Below are 24595 nucleotides of genomic sequence, written 5' to 3' on the forward strand. Positions count from 1 at the left end.
CTGAGAAGTTATTACCAATTCTTATTTACTACTTCGATTGGAAAAATGGTGGTTTACAGTCAAAACTCATTGATGTGCATTTTCAACATGCATTAAGAACAGCTTGGACAGATATCACTTATTTCAGAAGTGTATAACCTTTGCAGGAGATAATTGTAATACTAATTTTGGAGGTGTCCAGCATACAGCTGATGGCAAGAATGTGTTTGCATAAAGAAGATTAAAGGAAAAAGTAGCAGCAATGGTATATTACCAAGTAACAACGAACACCGATAGATCACCACCTTGGATACCGGAATGTGGAGTCCCTCAAGGATCCCCCCTTTCACCAACTATTTTCAACCTAATGATGATACCACTAGCCAAACTCCTAGCCAATCAAAACCTTAACCCCTACATATATGCTGATGATGTCACGATCCACATCCCATTCAAAAGTGATTTAAACAAAATAACCAACGAGATCAACCAGAGCCTCCAAATCATGCACTCCTGGGCGGATTCATTCCAGTTAAAACTTAACGCAGAAAAAACTCAATGTCTAGTTCTCACTTCCCAATATAATACAAACAACTACCCCACCATAACCATACCATACTGCACACTTCCCATTTCAGAAAACCTGAAAATTCTTGGAGTCACTATTGATCCAAACCTCACACTTGATACCCACGTGAAGAATACAACGAAAAAAATGTTCTACTCGATGTGGAAACTCAAAAGAGTAAAACCTTTTTTCCCAAGAAACATCTTCCGCACCTTAGTACAGTCACTAGTGATAAGTCACTTGGACTGCTGCAACGCCCTGTACGCAGGTTGTAAAGAACAGACCATTAAAAAACTCCAAACAGCCCAGAACACCGCAGCCCGACTCATTTTTGGAAAAACTAAATACGAAAGTGCGAAGCCCCTAAGAGAGAAACTGCACTGGCTCCCACTCAAGGAACGAATTGAGTTCAAGATCTGCACGACCGTACACAAAATCATTCACGCAGATGCCCCACTCTACATGTTAAACTTAGTGGACCTACCGCCCAGAAATGCCAAAAGATCAGCCTGCAAATTCCTCCATTTGAACTTCCCCAGCTGTAAAGGAATTAAATACAAACAGGCATACGCGACTACCTTTGCGTACAAGAGCACACAGATATGGAACGCACTACCCATGGCACTAAAAACCATGGACAACTTAACCAGCTTTCGCAAATCTTTGAAGACACATCTCTTCAACAAGGCCTACAAAAGACATCCTTAACGAAACAAATCACTCCTTATACCACCCAAGTGCTTCAAAAAACACTTCTCACTCGACCTTACCTAACACCTTTCCATCTAAATCCTCATCTACCTTCAGCTTATTATCGACTGTATTTAAGATCATGTAATGACTATATCATTATAACACTCTGTAAGCCACATTGAGCCTGCAAAAAGGTGGGATAATGTGGGGTACGAATGCAATAAATAAATAAATATTAGTTGGCATTGGGTTGTCTAGTATATGTTTTGAATAACTCCAGACATCGATACACTTGATATCAAGTCAATAGTTTTACATTTTTACATCTATTTCTCAATCTACATTGTTCAGACTGAACATTTGAAAGAGTACTTACTGCAAGTTTGTTGAGGTGGAATATCGTCAGCTGCTTTATCACAGCAAGACTCGATGTCTGTCTTTGTTTCTTAGCATCCACCGACTGCTGCAGATGTTTCCAGCCTTGAAGTCTTTCTTTTTTTCTCAAGAAAAGCCACCTGCTGTGATCCAAAATTTCTTTGAAAATGATCTGAGTGAGATTTTACCTTTGGCATATGTATTCGCTGATGAATGTGTTCTACTCACACAATGAAAAAACTGAACATGAAAAAACTCGCTACTAGAGGTTATGAACTGCCGTAAATCTGTTCAATCTGTTCTCAAATGTTGTACACAAGACAGTGTCATGTCACTAAAGGTAAAGGAGTTGTTAATGAAGCTGTGTCAAGATGGATTGGATGATTGTGATGCTTTTTTGTTCACAAGTAGCTTCGCTGGACACCACATGTTTGGAATATTTGGAGATGTGGACCACACCACTGGATGAGTTCACCGTATTTGCGTTGATGGCTTTAACTGAAATTACAAGTTGGGATGAAGTTGTTACAACTGTGGCTTATCTCAAAGAAAAGGAAATAGGTATTGACGATAGCCAATGTTTGATCAGTTCTGCAACTTGAAGAGATTTGTTGAGTCAAACTGACATGAAGAAGACTTTGAAAAGTTATTGTCGCACAAGAAATGGGAGAAGCATTTCAACAGCTGCAAGACTGAGAAATGTTTTCAGGACTTCTTATCATTGCAGAGTTTTTCTTTGCAATTCCATCACATAATGCTAACACCGAACGAGTTTTTTTTTTAGTGCAGAGCTAGCGGACAAAGGAAATAAACAATTTGCTGGTTGAATCCGTCAAAGCAATTTTGTTCGTGATCCAAAACTTTAAGCATATGACATGCAAAGACTTTCACACATATCTCAAAAGCCAGCGAAAATTGTTGCAGGATATACGCTCTTCTGATAAGTATGGTTGGGCTCAGACTCAGTCAAATTCAAATCCAGAAATTTTTGAAAAGTAGATTGTCTACTGCTGTACTGTCTTCCCAATCCCAAACTTGCTATACCAGACTCCACTAAACACCGTGCTTTCTATTTCACAGCCCCTTTCTGTTGAAATTCTCCTCTCCTCGATATCCGTGCAGAATTGCTGTTGTAATGTCCTCACAAAGTGTTTCTGATACTATGATTCATTCAGTCAAACAAAAGGAGTGAGGCCAGGTGAATGAGGATTCCAAAATGAAAGTCTTTATTCTTCCAACCAATACAATAGCCTGTTAATCCCGACACAGCTGCTTGTCAGCTTTTTGCGGTTTCACTGCTCTTATAGTTGTAAACAGTTTTATACTTCATTTATTCCTGTGCGGTTGATATTGCTGCTATTTTAAGTCACCATTCCATGGTTGGTTAGATGGTGCCACAGTTGTTATTTCTGTTTGGGACTCATTGAATCCTGTGTTACAAACTTGATTGAATTGTTATTGACTCCTGAGACAAGCTCTTGTCGTGCCAAAATGCAGGACTATGTCAAGCCTTCCTTCAGTTTATTGTGCTTTTAGACATCTATAAAAGAGAATCCTTGTGTTTGAACTTTATTGGTCCACCCCCATTTTTTGTGTTTTTTGTGTCCATGCAATCTGGGGGAAAACAGTTGTTTAAAAAGTTCAAATCTGCCATAAAATGTTGGCTCTCCCTGAACCTAACTTAAGGCGCCCTGGTGGTCTAGTGGTCTCTTCAGGGCAGGAAAGAACCCCACTCTTTCCTGCCCACTGCTTGAAGTCTCTGCAGCCATTTTGAAAAAGTGGCAGTGAGCAGATCAGCGGCAGTGGGCAAGAAAGAGTGGGGTTCTTTACTGCCTCGAAGAGGCCATTAGTCCTCCAGGGCACATTAAGGTAGGTTTGGGGAGGGCACCCTGACTCAGGACTGGAGGGGAGAGGAGGGCAGGTACATGGATGGAGGGAGGGAGGGGACTGTAAAAAAAAGGTGGATGGAGTGTGGGTGCAGGGAGGGGGCTGGAAAAGAGATTGGTAAGGGGGACATATACATGGGGGTAGGAAAATGGAGAGGAGAGGTAGACATGCTGCTTATGTATATTTGCTTTTTTTGAAATGTACATCCTCTCTAATTTTGTATTTAGCAGAGTATAGAAGAAAATGCATTTCTGTTATTTTTACCAGTATTTTCATTGCTTATAGAATCTGCCTTTTGTGGGGGCTCAAGGTGACTGTGCAATGAGGCGGGAGCGGCATTTTATTTTTTGTGTCCTCTTTTTTTTGTCTCCACAAATATGGTTACCCTACTTCCGACCCCCATGCAGTCCAATCCCAGCCAAGAGCAGGAAAGTGCAGTTGACGGGGTCTAGTGATTCTCTAATTTTCTCTTCCTGTTGCCTCTCTTGCTCATTTGGTTCATAGCTCACCTCAGCTGTTTGCCTTGCTCATTCGGTTCATAGCTCACCACAGCTGTTTGACTTGCCTGTTCTTTTGCAGTTTCTACTGCAAAGTGGTAGAGATGCTGGCTACAGGAAAAAACAGAGAAGCACTGGGCCTGCAATGCCACCAACTCCGCTACCCTGCTGTCAACTGGAATTAATATAGTGTGAGGAGGGAACTAGAGAGAAAAGAGAGTTGATGGATGTGTCAGTGAGCTGTAGGCAGAAACATAAATAGAATTAGGGACATGTCATAGAGCTCCCACCCATGATTTTCATTATTAAAGCAATAATCATCACTCCCAGCCCCTTCAAAAATGATCCTGTAAAACCACATAATTAGACATAATACCTTAAGTATCCATTTAAAGTTTGATATAAAATTTTAGTGTCACCTCAGTAACAGCTTTACAGTCTTCCACTGATGACAATTATGTATTAATTGATTAACACCTCTAAACCTTTGTATCTTAAGGAATTTGTGTTACCATTGCTTCCAAGGAGAGCATTGCAGTCTAAATTTAGGTACGTTTTGGAGATACAGAGTTGGGATGATATGAGATTTTCCAATGGAAGAAGCAACCCTTTAGGATTATAGGTTCAGAAGGCTGAAATCGACTACCTCAGGACTTGAAAGTCCAGCAATTATTGCCTTCCTTTAGGAGGAGAGTGAAGACAATGTTATTCATTCAAGCGTATTGGGATCAGTATTGATGTTGTGGTTTTCTTCTTGCTTTGGTCTGTTGCTTAATTATCTTTTATTTTTATTGTTTTATTTTATTTGCAAACCATTTTGAATGGATTTTTTTCCATAACAGTGATATAGAAGTTTATAAATAAATAACCAGTCCAGCATCTCCCCTCTCCCTTTACCCACTCAACATTTTAGCATCACCCTTTCCCCCTTCCACTTATAACATTTCAGCATCACCCTTTCTCATTCCCCTTCCTCCTTCCCCTTCAACAGTGCAGCATCACCCCCTTTCCCCTCCCCAAGAGTACAGTATCTCCCCTCTCCTTTTACCCCCATAACAGTTCAGCTTCTGTCTTCTCTAATGTGGCAGGAGAAGCTGCCACACAAACCACTGCATTATAGATATAGATAGATAGATAGATAGATAGATAGATAGATAGATAGATAGATAGATAGATAGATAGATAGATAGATAGATAGATAGATAGATAGATAGATAGATAGATAGATAGATATAATTTTAACTTTTATAATTTGATCTGACCTGTGCTCCTTTCCTGGGTCACAGCAGCATGCGGTGGTTATTCTGATTTCATTTCTGGTGCAGATGCACGATTTGTGCATTGGGTTACACTAGACCTGTTCCTCCAGCACCCCTTTTACACTGGCACCTGAGGGCCATAGACTCCCCTATCCCCACCCTACTGCATCACCTACTCCTATTCATTCTCTCTCCACCCCTCCTCTTAGTCTCTCTTCCCCTCTCCATTACTCTGCTCTCACTTCCATTACCCTCTCTAATTTGTATATCCCATCCCTTTCTGTGAGCTGGGGTCCCAGAGTAGAGAGCATCTGTATTTATTTCCTGCTGTTGCAGCCCCAAAAGATGAGAACACTTGCACATGCCATTGGTCGAAGAACTCAAGGAGCACGGAACACCTGCACTCACATATTCCTGGCCTTACCTCACTAGAGCAGAAGAACCACTGCACAAAATTCCAGTCTTACATCCTCAGAGTGGGGAATCCAGCAGACACCCATGAATCCGCATACCAAAAACCTGTTCCACACCCATGACAGGTGCAAGCCAGGGCTGAGCTGAAAATGTGAGAACCAAAGGTAGTAGGACAGGCTCATGTTTTGTTTCCCTAGCAAAGGTATGTGTGTGGGGGGGGGGGGGGGGGGGGGGGGGGAGAGAGCAGGATCTGAGCAGAGGAAAAGCCCAAGAGGAAGGGATAGAGAAGGGGATGCCACTGAGATTCTCAGCCATTGTTCCTGCTGGCCAGATGGGGAGATGTGATCTGTACATGGTGCACAGTGTTTGTCAATCACAGTTTCATGGACTGCCAGTAGTCTGACAACCAGTGACTTAAAAACCCTTGAAATTAATTGTTGGAGGATGGGTTAGAAGCAGTTAACGTAGTTAGGTTTAAAAAAAGATTTGGACAAGTTATTGGAGGAAATGCCCATAAACCATTATTAACATAGTAACATAGTAGATGACGGCAGAAAAAGACCTGCACGGTCCATCCAGTCTGCCCAACAAGATAAACTCGTATGTGCTATTTTTTGTGTATACCCTACTTTGATTTGTACCTGTCCTCTTCAGGTCACAGACCGTATATGTCTGCCCAGCACTATCCCCGCCTCCCAACCACCAGCTCCGCCTCCCACCACTGGCTCTGGCACAGACCGTATAAGTCTGCCCGCCTCCCAACCACCAGCCCCGCCTCCTACCACCGGCTCTGGCACAGACCGTATAAGTCTGCCCAGCACTATCCCCGCCTCCCAACCACCAGTCCCGCCTCCCACTATTGGCTCTGGCACAGACAGTATAAGGTAGGCTTGGGGAAATCCACTACTTATCCCTGGGAGTAAGCAGCATGGAATCTTCCTAATTTGGAGGATCCTGCCAGTTGGACTGGTCACTGTTGGAAACGTGATATGGGACTTGATGGACCTTTATTCCAACCTGGTATGGCATTTCTTATGCTCTTGTGTACTGAGTCATTGCTGTACAAGTCATTGCGCATGCACCGTATGGGTTGACTGGGTCTTGTTAGGATAAATTTAACATAATTCTCTGGAAAATAATTTTCTTAGTTTTGTTTTCTTTTTCTATTACTGGTGGACTTCCTAGTTCTCTGTTTTCTTCCTCACTACTAGATTGCTATCCCTGACTGTTGAATTAGTTCCTTCATCATTAGTATCCATAGCAGCAGCAGTCTGATCTTTCACTTTCTCCCATCTGTTCCCCTAAACATAGCTTTTTACCTCTCTACAACAAGACCTAGCAGATCTGAACAGGATAGTGCTAGAACTGTCAGATTTATGATGAGTAATCCACATTTTCTGGGCAGAGCAATTAATTGTGAATGTGCTGTCTGCTATCTTTGTCTAAGATGGTACTGGAGACTCTACATACCTTTGCAGGGTTTGGGTGGCTAAACACCGTCTGGTAGATATCCACCTCATGGCAGTCAACTTTTTTTTAAATGCAGACCACTGCAGGCAGAATTAACTCCAGATGTTCAGTGCCAGGTCATGTCCAGGCACCAGCATTGAATATCTGGAGCTAACAGGTCCTGGCCAATATTCAGCTGGGACCCACATAAGATACTAAGGGCCCCCTTTACAAAGCAGCAGTAAGGCCAACTCAGGCTTACCGCTAGCTAAACAGGAAGTACCGCCGGGCTACTACAGCAGCCAGGCAGTACTTCCCACCCCCAGCGAGCCGTCATATTCGGTTACAGCCGGGTTAACGTGGGAGCCCTTACTGCCATCTCAATGGGTGGCGGTAAGGGCTCCCCCCCCCCTCCCAAAATGGCTGTGTGGCAAGTGCTTTACTTGCCGCATGGCCATTTCCTGCATAAAAGAAAGACTACCCTTTTACCAGCTGCGGTAAAAAAGGGACATCAGTGCACGTGAAAAACACGTGCTGACGCCAGCGCAGGCCCCCTTTTGCTGCAGCTTGGTAAAAGGGGCCCTTAAACAAGCTGGGACCCACATAAGGGATGCAGGTGGCTTCTGCTCCCCCAGTTTCTTCCCCCACAGTGCCGATTCACCTCCCTCCTTCCCTATACTGCAGGACTGCCACCAGAGATCGTGGCAGCAATTTTGGACAAGGAGCCATGATAGGCAGGAGAGAGATGGCATTGCTAAGACCCTACTAGTCCACTAGGACACTTCACGGTAAGTCCAGAGGAGGCCTATGTTGGTGGGCGTGTGCTCAATCGACCCTTGTTGCCCTGGGGGGGGGATCAGCATCGCAGAGGAGAGAGAGAGCACCAGAAAGACAGATTCAGCAACCTGGTAGTTAACTGGGCACCAATTAGTTTTGCGCTGTTAGGACAGCCATTTTAGGCTCATAAGTACCTCATCTTCCTAGTTTGTTCAAGAAATATAAGTATTTTGCACCTGCTTAGGTTGATCATAATTGATCTGCTTGCTCAGAGACTACTTTTGGGAATACTAACTTGGCTTCTGTAGAAGAAGCCTTTTAATTATGAATTGTTTTCTTTCAGTATTTTTCTGGAGGGAGGGGAACTTAGTTTTATGCTGAGAATTGGGATTTAATATCTGATTTCATGCTGATGATGTCTATTATGATTTTGTAAACTGTTTTGAATGAATATTATTTGGTAAGATGGTCTATATAAAATAGAGAGTCTGGCTGAAGGTAAGTTTTACAGCATATGAGGGCTGTTTTTAATGCATAGCAAAGATGCTAGGTTGGAGACACTGATACCAACTTAATGTAGATCCGCCATACAGGCACAGCATGCTAGGGATGGGCTGTCATTTGCAGCGATGTGGGAAATGTTGTTGCATGTCATTAACAATTGAAAATGAACAGAAAAAACACATCACTATTTGCCAAGAGGGTACACTCTTTTGGAAAGAATGTGCAGTCTTTCCTGATAGTGCACACATGCACAAACCATAGTGCATGTGCACACTATCGGGAAAGAGTGCACTCTCAATGATGTTGCTCCCGTGATGATGTAAGGGGAAAATGAAGAAAGCGAATATTCCCAGAACCTTGCTGGCCATCTCTCAGTGTGCTTTAGTCCTGTCCTGGAGGGTCTATCTGTAGACGTGAGATGGGAGTTCAGCCACACGGCCATTTCATTTCTTATGCTGAGAGTGTAAGCGTGATTAAAATGTCATTATGATGCTAGTGATATGGGCACTGCTCCCCTGAAAGCTGGCCCAGGGAAATAAATTAATTTTACACCAACTGTTGAACAACTTGCAGATAGTAACATATATCCTTCATTTATAGCCTAGCCAAAATTAATAAAAGCCCAAACAGAGAGCTAGTAGTGAAAATCTGGTAAGTATCATCTCACAATGCTATGAAGCCTCTTGTATCGACACAAGTTTTGTCTCTAAGTGAGGGTGAGATTCTAGATTTCTAGACATACTTTTGGAAAGCTAAATTTAAACAAATCAGAACATGCAAGTTTCAAACAGCTAGAATTACTATTTGTGCACTATTGTTGTAGCCAATGCTAATGCCATTAACATGTTATTAATAACTACCGTGTTAACAGTGTGTGCCAACATGGTATTTTCATGATAGGAACACTAGCTGCAAATGTGATAAACTGCATCAATTATTCCCCAACCTGTCCTGGGGGAACCCCAGCCAGTCAGATTTTAAGGATATCCACAAAGAATATTCATGAGATCGATTTGCATACACTGCTTCCTTGGTATGCAAATCTGTCTCATGTATATTCATTCATATGGGTATCCTGAAAACCTGACTGGCTGGGGTTCCCCCTGGGACAGGTTTGGGAATCACTGCACTTCATTTTGTGAGCTGTGTGGGTAAGTACCTATTGTCTCACTGGTCTATACCATCTTCTTTGCTTGCAGCAGGGGATGACGAGGAGGATGAGTCTGGGGAGGAGCGCCTGCCATCTTGTTTTGACTATGTCATGCATTTCCTGACAGTCTTCTGGAAAGTGCTCTTTGCGTGTGTACCACCGACAGAATACTGGAATGGCTGGGCCTGTTTTGTTGTGTCCATCATAATCATAGGCATCCTCACAGCTATTATTGGAGATCTGGCTTCCCATTTTGGCTGCACAATAGGGCTTAAAGACTCAGTGACTGCTGTAGTCTTTGTAGCGTTCGGCACCTCGGTACCAGGTAAGGAGCTGTTGGAGTGGAATGGCAGCTTGACTGCATCACTTAGATATACTAAAAAAAACAACAAAAAATATGAAGTTTCCAGACAGGACTGGTACTACCTGTTATACTGTCCAGAAAGGTAGCACAGCTCAAACGTTTTTGTTTTCTTTAATTTCCCATGTTGTTAATGGAAATTTTTGTTATGTTTAGTGGGGTGGGGGGGGTGTTCTCATTTTTAGGCAAATTTGGAAATATTGGGCACTCTTTCGAAAGCATGTGCCCTATTCCCAACAGGCTAAAAATGACATGAAATGACATTTCTCGTGTCCCTACTGTCCAGCTGCCCCTACTGCGCATCCCTACTGTCCAGCTGCCCCTCTTCCCCTCCACAGTGGATTCAAACTGAGCCCTTCACAGGCTCCTCTTTTTTTTTCAACAATAACTTTATGAGTGTTTGAACATAGCTTACAGGGGGCCATTGTGATGGGCTTAAGGTAAGACAACCAGAATTCTATTTTCTTAGCATTTGTATAATTATTTGTGTAGTGCTGGCATGTTTCTGCTGCACTCTACTGACATAAATACAGTAGTAGTCACAGTCTCAGCCTTGGAGCATACAGTATAGTCAAGTCAAACTCACATACATACAGACATGAGGCAATAAACTTAAGATTAAAACAGACTGTGAAGAACTAGATCAAGTGGTATATAGAAGGAATTCATCTTAATCTGGGGCACTTGCTCCTGTCATGTCGGAAGTGAGAAGCAGTTCATTAGAAGGGGGGAGTTTCTCTAGTGTACTGTCCCCATGAAAAATTATAGCAATCTCCTCTCTACAAATATCTACAAACACATTCTTTAATTTTTGTTACCACAAAATATTTTTGAGCCCAGTCCAAAAGCCTCAGGGCTGGCAGATATGTTCTGCATGTGAGAATTAATTATGCGCCAGAAAAAGCCTAATCAGCTAACAACCTCCCATTGTTTCCAACATGTAAAATTCTGTGTGGGAGACAGATCCAGATCTTGGGACTTTGAACTGGGTCCCAGGATATTTCGCAGTGATGAGTTACTAATATTCTCTATCAGATAGTGCAACTTTCCAAACTTTACTGCCTCTGGCTTAATTATCTGGCTCAATATCTCTTTTTTCTCATTTTTGATCTTATCTCTGTTCCTTTGGCATTTTTGTCTCTGTTTTTTCTTTTCCGTTTCAGGCCTTTTTTTTTCTTTATCTCTTTCCTTCAGAATGGATACTTGCTGTGAACCACTTTAGGATTCATTTATAAGGCAGTGTATCAAACTGAAGGAAAGAATCAATCAGTTAGTACTTCTTTTCCTCTTATCTTATCTTCCTATTCTTTCTATACCTGTTTACTCTCCTTTCTCCATTCTGGGATCTTCACTTTCTCTTATGCTTGCTTCCATTCCTTATCCCGTTCCTCCTACATTATCTTCCTGGATTATTTCCTATCCTCCTCAGTCTAGGGTCATCTTTCACCCCCACATCTCCAGTCCACTCTACCAGCATCCCTGATTCTCTCCCCCTCCCATCTATCCCCAATCTTTGTTATCCCACTGGTCCTCTTTCTTCTATCCAATAAGCATTCCTCTCTCCACTCCCTCCTCTTTAATGTTGTTCTCTCTTGCCCTAAGGAGTGGAGGAGAAGCCTCTTAGTATGTAAGAACATGGAAAACAGGTTCAATTCCCACTGCAACTGCTTGTGACCCTGCGCAAGTCACCAACCCCTTCACTACCCCAGGTACAAAACAAAAATAAAGTTTAGATTGTTAGGCCACTAGGGATAGAAAAAGAACCAGCATATAAAATATGTAAACCACTTTGATACCACAGAAAGGTAGTATATGAAATGTCTTTCCCTTCCTCCTTTTTATACTCCTCTCCCCATCAGTCCTCAATCCTCCCTTTCTCTCCTCATTCCTATTCTCCCATTTTGGCTTCCTCTTTCTTCCCCTTGACCTTTTCCCCATAGCCTGGATCCTCTATCCCCCCCCCCCCCCCCTTTTATCCACTATTCTGTCTTCCTATGCCCCACCTCCTTTTCTCTGCTTCCAGAAAGTTCTCTTCGTATGGCCACATCCCCTCCCTCTCACCCCTCTCATGCCCTCTTCTAGTAGGCAGTCCCCTCATTTCCCAAAGTCCTTCAAGACTCCTCTACCCTGGTCAGATCTCTAGCTGTGATTTCCCCCTATAATCTCCATGGTGGTCTGTTCTAGCCTCTTCTCCTTTGATACACTCAGTATTCTGGTTTGGCCCGGCCTTCCCTCCCTCACTTTCCTCCTGCTGTATTAAATCCTCATTTGCATACAGTGCTCCCTCATCTGTATTCGGGTGTGCCGTAATGTTAGTGCACGCATATTTAAGGTCCCATCTTAAAGTGTATGCTTAAATCTTACCACAGAGGGTGCTATTTTTAGCATACAGAAAAAGTCCTTACTGTTCTCATTAAGCGTTACTCACTAAGGGAGTAATTCTATAACCAGGCGCCTCAAGAGAGGTGCACCAATACCAACCACCGAGTGCCAATTCTATAATGGCATCTGTGTACCAAGATGCCATGATAGAATACTAGCATAAGTTAGGTATGAACAGTTAGTCAATGGCAGGCGAAAATGTTTGCGCTTCTGTGTTCCATGATCTGCATGTAACCTGTAGTATTCTAGAAGTTACATATGTAGATTAGAGACATGCCCCAGCCCCTCCCTTTTGTTCACGCCTTTGCAGTTACAAGCTAATGCACCAAAACACTATTTTATAGAATAGTGCACGTATGCACACAAGTGCCAATTATCTCAGCACTTAGGCATGTTTGGCGAATGTAACTTCATGCTCACGTTTATGAATTCCCCTTTAAGCCGTTTGTCTGCTGGCTGAAACTCTGCTCTCCCTGAGGGTTGGGACTGTTAGTTCTGCAGGATCCCAAAAGCAGATCTCTAGCGGTAGTACCATGAGACTCCCACTAAAGCGTGAAGCATCCATTTTAGCGGAGCCTCTAGCGGCAGGAGCAAGTGGAGATCGCTCCTGTCTGGCATACGCCACTAGACCACCAGGAATGTAAGGTAGGCCCTGGGGGAAGATCTTATCTTGGGGGGGGGTCAAGAAAGAGGATCAGAATTGGCGAGGGGGGAGAAACTGACAGATCCACTTATACAGGTCTCAACCAATATTCAGCTGGGACCCTCATAAGTTTGGGCGACCAGCAGCAGTCCAGTCAGACCCGAATATTCAATACCAGTGCCTGGACATCAGCTAACTTAGGGGTCCTTTTACTGGGGTGCGCTGAAAAGTGGCCTGCGCTAGTGTAGGCGCGTGTTTTGGACGTGCGCAGATTCATTGTTCAGCGCACCTGTAAAAAAAATGCCTTTTGGGGGGGGGAGGGGCTGAAAATAGACGTGCGGCAAAATAAAAATTGGCGTGCATCTATTCTTGCGTGTTAACCGGGTGGTAATGGTCAACGCACGTTCAAATGCCGATTACTGCCCGTGCGCTGGAAAATAAAATTATTTTCCGGCAGGCATAGTGGACGCGTGTAAAAAATGAAATTACTGCCCGGGCCACATGGTAGCTGGGCAGTAATTTCAAATTGATGTGCGTTGGCGCACGTAGACGCCTACACGGCTTAGTAAATGGGCCCCTTAGCCTGTGATGGTCATTGTTTAAAATCACAGTGAGCACCGCTGGCTGAATATTGACCTGCAGAGGCCTAGCCAAACAGCCAATTTAGGGCGGGCCTGAGATCAAAGTGGGTGGGCCAAAAATGGCATCACTGCCCCTCCCCCAACTAAAACAAAACCCTAATTTAATTTCCACCCCGCTTCCAAAGTAAATGAACTACCTATGCTGGTGGGGATCCCCAGGCCCTGCCAGCTGAAGACCTCCTTCCCGCTGAATAAACTTATCTCCGGCGGCTGCTGACACTATCCCCAAACTGCAGCTGCTGGTGGATGCCGCCCTCCACGTATGCTCACTTTCACACATGTATGAAAGCTGAGCATGCATGGGGTAGGGGCTGCAGCTGGCAGTAGTGCTTGGGGACAGTGCTGGCGGCCACCTAAAATGTTAATTTGTTCAGCGGGAAGGAGGTCTTTAGCTGATGGGGTTTGGGGATCCCTGCCAGCCATATTAAGGGAGAAGAAATTTTGAGTGGGCCTGAGCCTGAAGTGGGTCGGCCCCAACCCACCCAGGCCCACCCGTGGCTACGTCACTGTTGACCTGTAAAGTTATAGAATGAGGGGGGTGAGAGGTCTGCTAAAACAAAGAGGTCTTAAGGCCCTTACAAAAAGTTTAATGGCTCACTTCTTGTCTTAATTTTAAGAACAGTTGAAGAACCTTCACAGTAAATGGTCTACTTTTAGTCCACTGAGAGGGGCATAATCGAACGGGGTGCCCAAGTTTTCATGAGGGCGTCCTCGCAGTACGGCCCTGCGAAGGGCCGGGGAAACCCGTATTATTGAAACAAGATGGGCGTCGATCTTTTGTTTCGATAATACGGTCGGGGATGCCCAAATCTCAACATTTAGGTCGACCTTAGAGATGGTCGACCTAAATGTTGAGATGGTTGACCTTAGAGATGGTCGTCCCCAGTTTTCAGTCATAATGGAAACCGAGGACGCCCATCTCAAAAACGCCCAAATCCAAGCCCTTTGGTCATGGGAGAATTCGTAGTGCACTGGTCCCCCTCACGTGCTAGGACACCAACCGGGCACTCTAGGGGACACTGCAGTGGACTTCAGAAATTGCTCCCAGGTGCATAGCTCCCTTACCTTGGGTGCTGAGCCCCACAACCCCCCCCCCCCCAAAACCCACTACCCACAATAGCCCTACGGGGTGAAGGGGGGCACCTACATGTGGGTACAGTGGGTTTCGGGTGGGTTTTGGAGGGCTCACATTTACCACCACAAGTGTAACAGGTGGGGGGGGGGGGGTGGACCTGGGTCCGCCTGCCTGAAGTGCACTGCACCCACTAAAACTGCTCCAGGGACCTGCATACTGCTGTCGTGGAGCTGGGTATAACATTTGAGGCTGGCATAGAGGCTGGCAAAAAATATTTTAATGTTTTTTTTAGGGTGGGAGGGGGTTGGTGACCACTGGGGGAGTAAGGGGAGGTCATCCCAATTCCCTCTGGTTGTCATCTGGTCAGTTCGGGCACCTTTTCACGGCTTGGTCGCAAGAAAAATGGACCAAGTAAAGTCGGCCAAGTGCTCGTCAGGGACGCCCTTCTTTTTTCCATTATCAGCCAAGGATGCCCATCTCTTAATCACGCCCCAATCTCGCCTTCGCTACGTTGCTGACATGCCCCCGTGAACTTTGGTCGTCCCCGCGATGGAAAGCAATTTGGGCGACCCTGAAAGAAGGACGCCCATCTCCCGGTTTGTGTCGGAAGATGGGTGCCCTTCTTTTTCAAAAATAAGCCTGTGAGACACCTTTACTATTGCTACTCTTAAGAGAGCACCCTGACTGAATGTACACTGTTGTAATGTAATTAAAGCAAGGATAGGAGATGTAAAAATCATAGGGATCCGTAGTAGAATCAAACGCAATGCAAGGAACAGGGGAGTGGCCCAACCTCATCTATGTCACACATAATTATCCTTTACAGAGACTATGGAAATAGCAGATGTGAAGAGTATAGCACACTATCTTCATGAATCTAGCAAGTGCCATTGTATCTGACAGTCCCTGCTTACATTTTTAGTACGTGTACGTCATTGTGACAAGGGATCCTTTTAGCATGCATGTTAAGGACTTGCTACGCAGTGTGCTATTATTAGCAGGTGTAGAAGGCTTATGATGAGCATCTTAAACTTTAGTGCACAGGCCCCCTGCTTTGCCTTTCTTCATTACATGGTCCCAATGCATTTTATAGAGTCAGTCTTATTATTTATGGCTTCAATTCTGCAAAATTCCTGAATTGCAGAAATGACCAACTATTTCAAGACATTCACTCTGTGGCATTTTTTTCACGTTACAAAATAGTAATAATCATGATAATAAAAGGTACTTCGGCCAGCTCAGAGGATACAGCCAAGTATCCTGTGGAAATTTTGTTAACTCCCCCGCCCTCCCCTTGAATTTCAAATGAAGAGGCCTAAATATTTCTAACTCATTGGTATTTCATGCATCTCAAAATATTTCTCCAGCCCCTGTTGCCCAGGGCTGAGTGCGCTTCATGAAATTGCAGTTTCTTTTGGGGTAGAGATTCTAATTCATTCTCCAGTTACACACTCTAGTCTTAAATATTCTTCTCACTACACTTTACTTCAGTTTTGCTTTCATTTCAGTACTGAAATCCTTTCTTTGCTGTCTCTGGCAAAGCAGGTGCAAATGAAGCGCCTGAGTTACTGGCTGCGGCAACACAGGTACTGGGTCCCAAGTTGAGTTTCACTATCTGGTAAAGAGGCCAGTGGTGGGATCAAGCTGTGCCTCACCCCCACCCTGTGCCTTTCCCAACATCCACAAATCCCTTCCTCCTTCACCCCTGAATTTCTCCCACAGAAGCCCCCTCCACCCTCCCCCATGCCGTGCCGTGGCTCTTTCAGGGGCTCTTCCTGATGTCCGGGGGGGGGGGGGGGGAGAGGGCTGGATTGATCCCCAATCACTCCTTCCACATTGGATGCTAGGGATCAAAATGGTACCTCCAATCTCGAGACTACTATGTAATTTACATGCATATATCTACTTCAGCATTAAAAAATAAACCCAACAACACATCCACAGACAAACCTGTAAAAGAATCAAAATTATGGGCACTGAAGGGCTCAGTAAGTTGACTCATGTGAAGCCTTCCAGCCTAATGTATTTCAATGTTAGAAGGAAGGGCTCTCGACACTTCTGCTCCACTTAGCATAATCCTCTTTTTATAACATAATTTAGCAAAGGATTCTGAGAGCCCCAAGGAGGATTGTTCATCAAGAACCTATTTCACTTGTAGGTCAGGACTTCAAATTCAGTCCAGGTTGGAAGTGACCCAAAATCCATCTCTATCATGAAATGACCTATGCAAAATAATAAGATGGGAGCTGTGTACTTCCAAATGTAACATCACTAAAATCTTCTTTGCCTTGAACCGGTGGCGTGCCGAGGGTGGGACGTTTTTCCAGCCCTAATGGAACAAAACAAAACTGTCCAGGACTAAAACTAAGTCTGTTTGAGCTAGAACTTGTTTTTATAACAAATAAGACATAAAAAGGATGCCCTAAATGACTAGATGACCACTGGAGGGACTCAGGGATGAACCTCTCCTTACTCTACCAGTGGTCGGTAACCCCCTCCCACCCTAACAAAATGTGATTTAAAACATTACTTGCCAGCCTCAGATGTTATACTCAGGTCCATTAGAACAACATGCAGGTCCCTGGAAGTAGTCTAGTGGTGGGTGCAGTGCACTGCAGACAGGTGAACCCAGGCCCATACCTCCCCCTAACCAGTTACACTTGTGGGGGAAACTGTGAGCCCTCTGAAACTCACCGGAATCCACTGTACCCACATATAGGTACCCCCTTTACCTGTAATGGATATAGTAGTGGTGTACAGTTGGGAGTAGTGGGTTTTGGGGGGCTCAGCAGACAGATGAAGGAGCAATGGTGAGATGTGTACCTGGGAGCATTTTATGAAGGCCACTGCAGTTCCCTACTTAGGGGTGCCCTATTGCTTTCCTGGGGGACCAGTCTACTAAAAATGGTGGCTCCTCCTACATCCCAATGGCTTGATTTCGGGTATTTTGCACTTGGACATTTTTTTCTTTTTGAAAATGGCCCAAAAAACAAAATGTTCAAATCACAAAACCTTGTTCAAAACAGTATTTTCGGGACAAAAAAAAAGATAAGACGTTTTTCCTTTTTGAAAATGACCTTTCCTATTCAGATTTTGGATGCTTTTTGCAAAACGTCCAAAGTCGGACTTAGACATCATATCAAAAATGCCTCTCCACGTAATCCACTTTGCACCATGAGGTTTAAAGCGGAATAAAAATCACTGAATAGAATAGATGCCTGAGTACGGCCCTACGGTACCAAGCAAGCAAAAAAGCACCAAAAGGGACCTCCAGGAACAGGACACCATTCTGAAGGAGAATCTAGGATATGATTGTAAGTATTACGCATTCATTTTGTAATACAATTTTACACTTTGGCAGAGTGCAATATTAAATCACATATTATTATCATTATTAGTTATGGCAACTCAGATTGCACTGAACACTCTTTATGCTGCACTCAGAACGGAACACTTTGTTAACCAGCTCTAAGACGAGATACAAGAATCAAGATTTTTCTTTACTAAGCGGCGGTAAGCCCAATGCGGCTTACTGCTGGCTGTACCGGAAGTTACCACCAGGCTACCATAGCAGCCTGGTGGTACTTCCCACCACTAGCATGCCGTCATTTCCAGCGCTACAAAATTGTATTTGTAGCGCCGGAGTGTACTCGGCGGTAATCGGTAGTGCTGCATGCTGCCCGGTTACCACCGGGTTAACGCGGGAGCCCTTACCACCACCTCAATGGGATACAGTAAGGGCTTCCCTTCAAATGGCTGGGCGACAAGTGCCTAAAATCATGGGCAGAAATATCGGCTCGAACATTTACACCTTCCCTAGGTCTTGGTTTAAATGTCTCTTCTTGTTCAAGTGTACAGCGCTACGTATGTCTAGTAGCGCTATAGAAATGATAAGTAGTAGTAGTTAAATGTCTGCACTTGTTACTTACACTGGTATTTTCTTTGTAAATTAGTGCCTAAAGTATGATCCTTTCTTACCCTCTTATCCTAGGCTCTGTTGTAAAATTAACCCTCGCTTGTCATGGATATTGTACCTGGTTAAAATAGCCCCAGACAAAAAGCCCCAACAAAAAGGCCCAAAACACAAAATAGCCCCAACAAAAAAGCCCCGGAATCTCGCAAATCAGCCCCTGACAAAAGGGCCTGCCCACAATTTGGCCCCCTGACAAATTGAGCCCCCCTGACAATAAGAGCCCACCCTTAAGTATTTTATCTGCTCCTGCTACTGCGACTTTGTGTCTTTCTGAGTCCCGCTGCTGTTGTGAGCTTGAGGGTATGTCTCCCCTTTGCCCTGAAGTGTTCCCTCTGTTGTGTTCTGCCTCATCTGATGCAATTCCTATGTCCATTTAGGCAGGACACAACAGAATGCTTCCGGTCCAGCCAAAGCAGCTTGTTCACCGCTGCCAGTGGACCACTGGAATGTTGGAGGATTGTCAGGGGAGGAAGGTGGGAGAGGGTACCAGACCACGGAGGGTAGGCGAGGAGGAAGAGGGAGACATGTTGGACTAGGTTAGGAGTAGGGATAGAGGGGGAAAGAGATACTGGACCCTCAGAGGGAGGGAGACAGAGTTTTTACTATACTTTTTATTTTTGTGAAGGGCTATGAGGAACCCAGTGAAATTACAAACCTACATTTTAGGGATTCCTCAATTTAGAAAATGAGTGGCAACAGGGGCGGATTTAGGACAGGGAAAAAAGTTTAAGAGCTTAGCACTGATCAGCACCAGACACTAACAACTAGACTCCTAAATTTAGAATAAATAAACAACAAGCCTAAATTTAAGAGCATAATTTTCAAGCTTTTAGTCTAGAAGAATTTATATCTGGAAAGTTAGGCTCCTAAATGTGTCTGATAATAATGCACAATTTAAACACCTGACTTAAGGGCCCTTTTACTAAGCTGTGTTAGGTGCTAATGCATGCCTAACGCACCTTAAAATGGCGTACCACAGGACGCACTTAGGTGTCCTGCAGTAACTGCCAAATTAGCACAAGCTAAAAAATATTTTTCATTTTTTCCTGAGGGGGCATATTAGGGGGGTGGAGAGTGGGCTTTCCCTGCACTAATCAGCACAGTTACATTACCACACACTAAGAATAATAATAATAATGCCAAAACTTATAAAACCTACTAGCCTTTCAGTTCAGAGCAGTTTACAGAGTAAGATTCTGGACAATACCCGGGAATTAGAAAAAATTTAACACATTCCTTATAACACTGCTAACAGAGAACTAATTGCAATTTATAAAAAACACATATAACCTATTCCTCAATCATCCATATAACCCAATGCTGAATGTAATACATATTTCCTAAATAGAAATGTTTTTATATTGCGACAAAATTCCGTATAGGAGCCAGATGATCTAATTATGAATGAATTCCTTCCTCAACCTAGCTGCCTGAAATGCTAGCAGATATTCAAAGAATTTTAACCTTTTCATACCTTAGGAAAAGGAAAAAAACAAAAAATTATCATTCCCCTTCATAATGTCTCTGTTATTTGAATGCTAGCTTAAAATGACCATGAAAATATTATGGAACCAACCATATAACATTTGCATAAACTGTAGTGATGTTCTTTTATGGCTTCTAAGTGTATGAATGGTGTTGTATGGTTGATTATTTCCTATTTGATTATTGTAGTTCTTTTTTGGCATGGCTTCCTACCTCCCCTTCCCTTTAGAAAGCCACACTAATGGCTGCGGGTTCGGTAATGCCGACACAGCCCATTCAAAGTGAATGGGCTATGTTGGCATTACCGTGGGGCAGCCACTAGAGCAGCTTTGTAAAAGGGAGGGTTAATGGGTTATTTTATTTTAAATTTGTACCACTACTGTGATCTTTTTAAACAAAAAGCCTAGCAGTATAGTAATTCAATAAACTGTAACTGTTTAGCACAGGTTATCATGTGAACCCTTGCTGCTTATAAAGAGTGGTGGGAAGTGCTCGCATGGTAATTTTTTTAAATGGCTGTTCAAATAGAAAATCAGCCATTGTACGCCATGCAAGGGCACACTAAGGCCACTTTTTTCCACAGCTTAGTAAAAGGACCCAAGGCCGCCGAGAGGGAGGGCGGAAAGGAACAAAATTCTCTGAGCCTGGCCTCCAAGAGGGGGGCCTGGGCCCAGCGCCAGAAAGCTTCTTCCTGCTTGTCTGCTTCTTTCCGGTCTGTCCGGTCCTGCTCCTGCATGTCCTGGTTTACATGAATGCAATAATCGCGTTAATGCACTCATCTGGGTCCCAACTCCCAGCAGGTGAGGACAGACCGAGGAGAGACAGGATGACATCAAAAATTTGAAGCCAATTAGGTTGTCTCTCTTTCACCTTCCCCGCGCAGCAGTCATCCCACACCAAAGCAAACCTATGAGCTGCTGCATCCACGTTGTGGTTCTTTATTGCTTGGTAGCATTTTTATTTGCTCCCACTTATATTTTCAAACATGCTGGCTTATGCAGCAGGCAGGGGTGGCGGCGTGAGTGGAGGCGGGGGGGGGTGGGGGGGCGTGAGTGGAGGGGCAGGTTGCATGGTGGTCCAGTTCGGCCTTAGGCCCAGCTGTGTCTCTCGGCAGCCCTGAAGGACCCCTTAGGTTCCTAAATTTAGGAATTCAGATTTTCATGAATATTAGCCTCAGTATATTCTTTTTTTTCTGCCACTTCCCAGCCTCACTTTCTTTTTGCCTTTTCTCTCGTTGTATTTCCTGATCTGGAGCATGAGATCTGGAGCATGAACTATTCAAGTGCGTCCCTGCCCACAACTAATATAAATATATCATTTCTTCTTCTTTTTTTTTCATAGATACTTTTGCCCAGCAAAGTGGCTGCAAGTTCAGGATGTCTACGCAGATGCCATCATTGGAAACGTTACTGGTACAATGCTGTCAATGTATTCTTGGGCATTGGACTGGCCTGGTCAGTGGGCTGCAATCTACTGGGCCTCCAAAGGACAGGTGTTTCGGTTACTGCAGCACACTGGCCTTTTCCGTTACCCTCTTCACCATCTTTGCTTTCATCTGCATCAGTGTCTTGCTGTACAGGAGGGCGGCCCGCATGTTGGGGGAGAACTAGGCGGGCCCTAAAGGTTGCAGACTTGCCACTGCTTTGCTCTTTGTGAGCTTATGGCTACTCTACATCCTGTTTTCCACTCTAGAGGCTTACTGTTACATCAGAGGGTTTTAAGCAATGGTAAAGTGAATGGTGGAGGAATCATTCCTCTGTTACCTCATCAGACTCTAGTCCTTAAAGTCTCTTCAAGCCAGAAGTGACAGCTGCCAAATCTCACACTTCATCAGCAGCAGAGCTATTGGATGTCAGGACTGGTGAGACAACGTGAAAGACTTTTTTTTAAAAACGTACAAAATAAAATTATTGAGCTACCGTCACCAAACTGTCTGCCAAAATTCAGAAGCAGTAGAGCTTAGAAAATGTCATCTTCTCTTATTGTTCTCCTGTTCTTTTCAGTTTTTCATTTGTTTTCTTTTTTCTTATCGTAAATGATGTGGGAAAATAGTATTGGGCTGGATCAACTTCAGTGTAGTTTTTTGTTCTGGAGACTCAATGGACTTTTGTTTTGTTTTCATTTTTCAACCACAGACAAAAGCCCTGTCAAGCAATCAGTGCTGGAACTGAATACATATTTCAACAGACAAAAAAATTCATGTCCATCAAAACAGCCACGGAAGCCAAATTACTATTTAACTGCATCTTGAGACTGACGGATTTGAAATAAAACCACACACTCTCATGCAAATATTGTTTTAAAGGCCACAGCATGAATCAGCTCATTCAATACGAACATGCCTCGGCAAAAAAAGAACTGATATATTACATATTCTATATATTTTGACTATGATATTTGTATGTTCCATTTACATAAAGGCTGTAGTACTGCAAGGGAAGGTACTTTACATGTTGCAACAGGCACAAGCTGAAGCCTGTAGTGTTAAACAGAATATCTGGGCAAAATCCCCTATTTTTTTCCATTTCTTAATGATATTTTTTAAGTGCTAGTAAGATTGTCTAACCAATTTGCTGTTTTCACATTGTGGTGCTTCTGAACATTGCCAAACAAAAGGGAGACCAGAGTCTTGTTTCAACAATCAGTAAAACACATGAAGGTTGACTGGGTTTTAAAAAGATAGTTAAAAAGTTGGGCGATCTGGATTTGAGGAGAGTTTTCAGAATGCCGTCCTCAGCGCCCCTCTTGTTTGGGTCCATCATGACACTTTTTAGACACACATTCTGTCAATGGTTGAGGGAGATGCCTTCTACGTTCGGTTCCTATAATTCACTAGCATAAGTTGCATTGAGGGTTCTAATATGTTGAATCCCTTGCAGTAATAATTTTGAGTCTTTTAGCTGCCACCTGATATTTCCTACTCCGCTAAAGCGACGTTACATCATTTTGGATATGTTGTTCAATGGTGACACATTCCCTCATGAGTCAACGCAGATGTTTGATCTTCACCAAGTGTGGAAGAGTGGTCTTCTCATCCCCTTTTATACTCAGAAAGCACCCATTAATCTAAAATACAATAAATCACTAAGAGGAATTTGTATCTTGATTTCTAGCAGCTGTCATAGAGTGAAGGGAGCGGTTGGTGAAACACTGAAATGTGTACTTCTACAGAGAAGTATGTATAGTAAGATGAAATGCTCACTGGCTGGCACCTTGGAAGCAATGTATAAGAGAAAATATCCAAAAGTAAGATTTAAACATGAGAAGCCATGCAAATAAATACAGTCTCAGACTACACAACTTAGGAAATGTAAGAAATGAAGAGAAACTGCGTCTCACCCATGTTGCTATAATGGTTAATGTCTTTGGGGCTGGACAGTGTGCTGAATTATACTCCAGCGGTACATGGTTTAGCATATATGGTTATTCATCTCCTTGGAAGTGCAGAACACAGCTAAATTGCTCTCTTGGAAGCTTAGTTGATCAAATGTGAGTGTCCCTCTCTTGAAATGCAGCTTTCACATGATTGTCGACCTCACTTTCTTAAAGTGCAGTATTTCATGCAAGTGGCCGTATTTCTCAAATAAATGCACATGGAATTCAAACAATATTGGGAAGAAGGAGTACAGGAAAACCCTAATATATATATATATAGATATATATATATATACTAGTAAAAGAGGCCCGTTTCAGAGCAAATGAAATGGGCGCTAGCAAGGTTTTCGTCGCGAACACCCCCCCCCCCCCCCTCCCTGGCCAACCACTTTGTTGTTCTGCCATAGCTCCGCCCCAACATCATGACATTTGACGCGAGGGCGTGGCCCGGAGCGATTTCCCACCACCCGCCTCCCTCCCTGCCAACCCCTTCGTTGTTCTGCCATTGCTCTGCCCTCGAGGGCGGGGCCCGGAGCGATTTTGGTGGCTTCACCACCACGAACCTTTTTGAAGGAAGTCAGGGCTTGGCTTCACTGACGTCAGTGTCCTCAGAACGTTGAGGATGAGTTTATATAGATATATACACACACAAAAAAACTCCACTCATATCCATCACAATATTTTGATAGTTCAACACCAAACTGAACAGGAAGGAAAAAAGCCTCAGAGAGCACCTCAGTTTTCGCCATGCTCGTCATTCTCAATCGTTGGCTTAAAAAACCTTCCTGTAAGTAATTCATTATAGAGGGTTAAATGAAAAGTAATGCCTCCACCTCCATAAGATTTGTTTCACATAAAATATTATAATGAATGAAAACAGATATAATGCTTGAAACTTGCCCTTTTATTACATGTGTTTACTTTTTTACATAGTCATCATCATTTCTTGTAAAAGAACTGCACATCTTCCCCCTGATATTCAGCCAGCAACAGGAAGTGCTGTTAATGTTGACTGCCAGGGTCAAACACACATTCAATGCCAGGCCATATCTGGACACCGCTTTAAAAAAAAAAAAAACACTAGCGCATTCACAGTTAACTGGATATT

At 43.6% G+C, this 24595-nt stretch overlaps 1 protein-coding gene across 1 annotated transcript in view; it reads left to right on the forward strand.

Moving 5' to 3' along the window:
* Window positions 1-23283, forward strand: part of SLC8A3 (solute carrier family 8 member A3) — a 463589-nt gene extending 440306 nt beyond the window's left edge. The window contains 7 exon segments of the mRNA XM_030213695.1: window positions 9602-9877; window positions 12737-12935; window positions 16163-16240; window positions 21454-21524; window positions 21527-21573; window positions 21575-21615; window positions 21617-23283. Of these exon segments, the coding sequence (XP_030069555.1) occupies window positions 9602-9877; window positions 12737-12935; window positions 16163-16240; window positions 21454-21524; window positions 21527-21573; window positions 21575-21615; window positions 21617-21833 (929 nt within the window). The 3' untranslated portion in view covers window positions 21834-23283.
* The last annotated feature ends 1312 nt before the right edge of the window (window positions 23284-24595 follow it).

This window comes from Microcaecilia unicolor, chromosome 9, assembly GCF_901765095.1.
Source record: "Microcaecilia unicolor chromosome 9, aMicUni1.1, whole genome shotgun sequence".
NCBI lineage: Eukaryota > Metazoa > Chordata > Amphibia > Gymnophiona > Siphonopidae > Microcaecilia > Microcaecilia unicolor.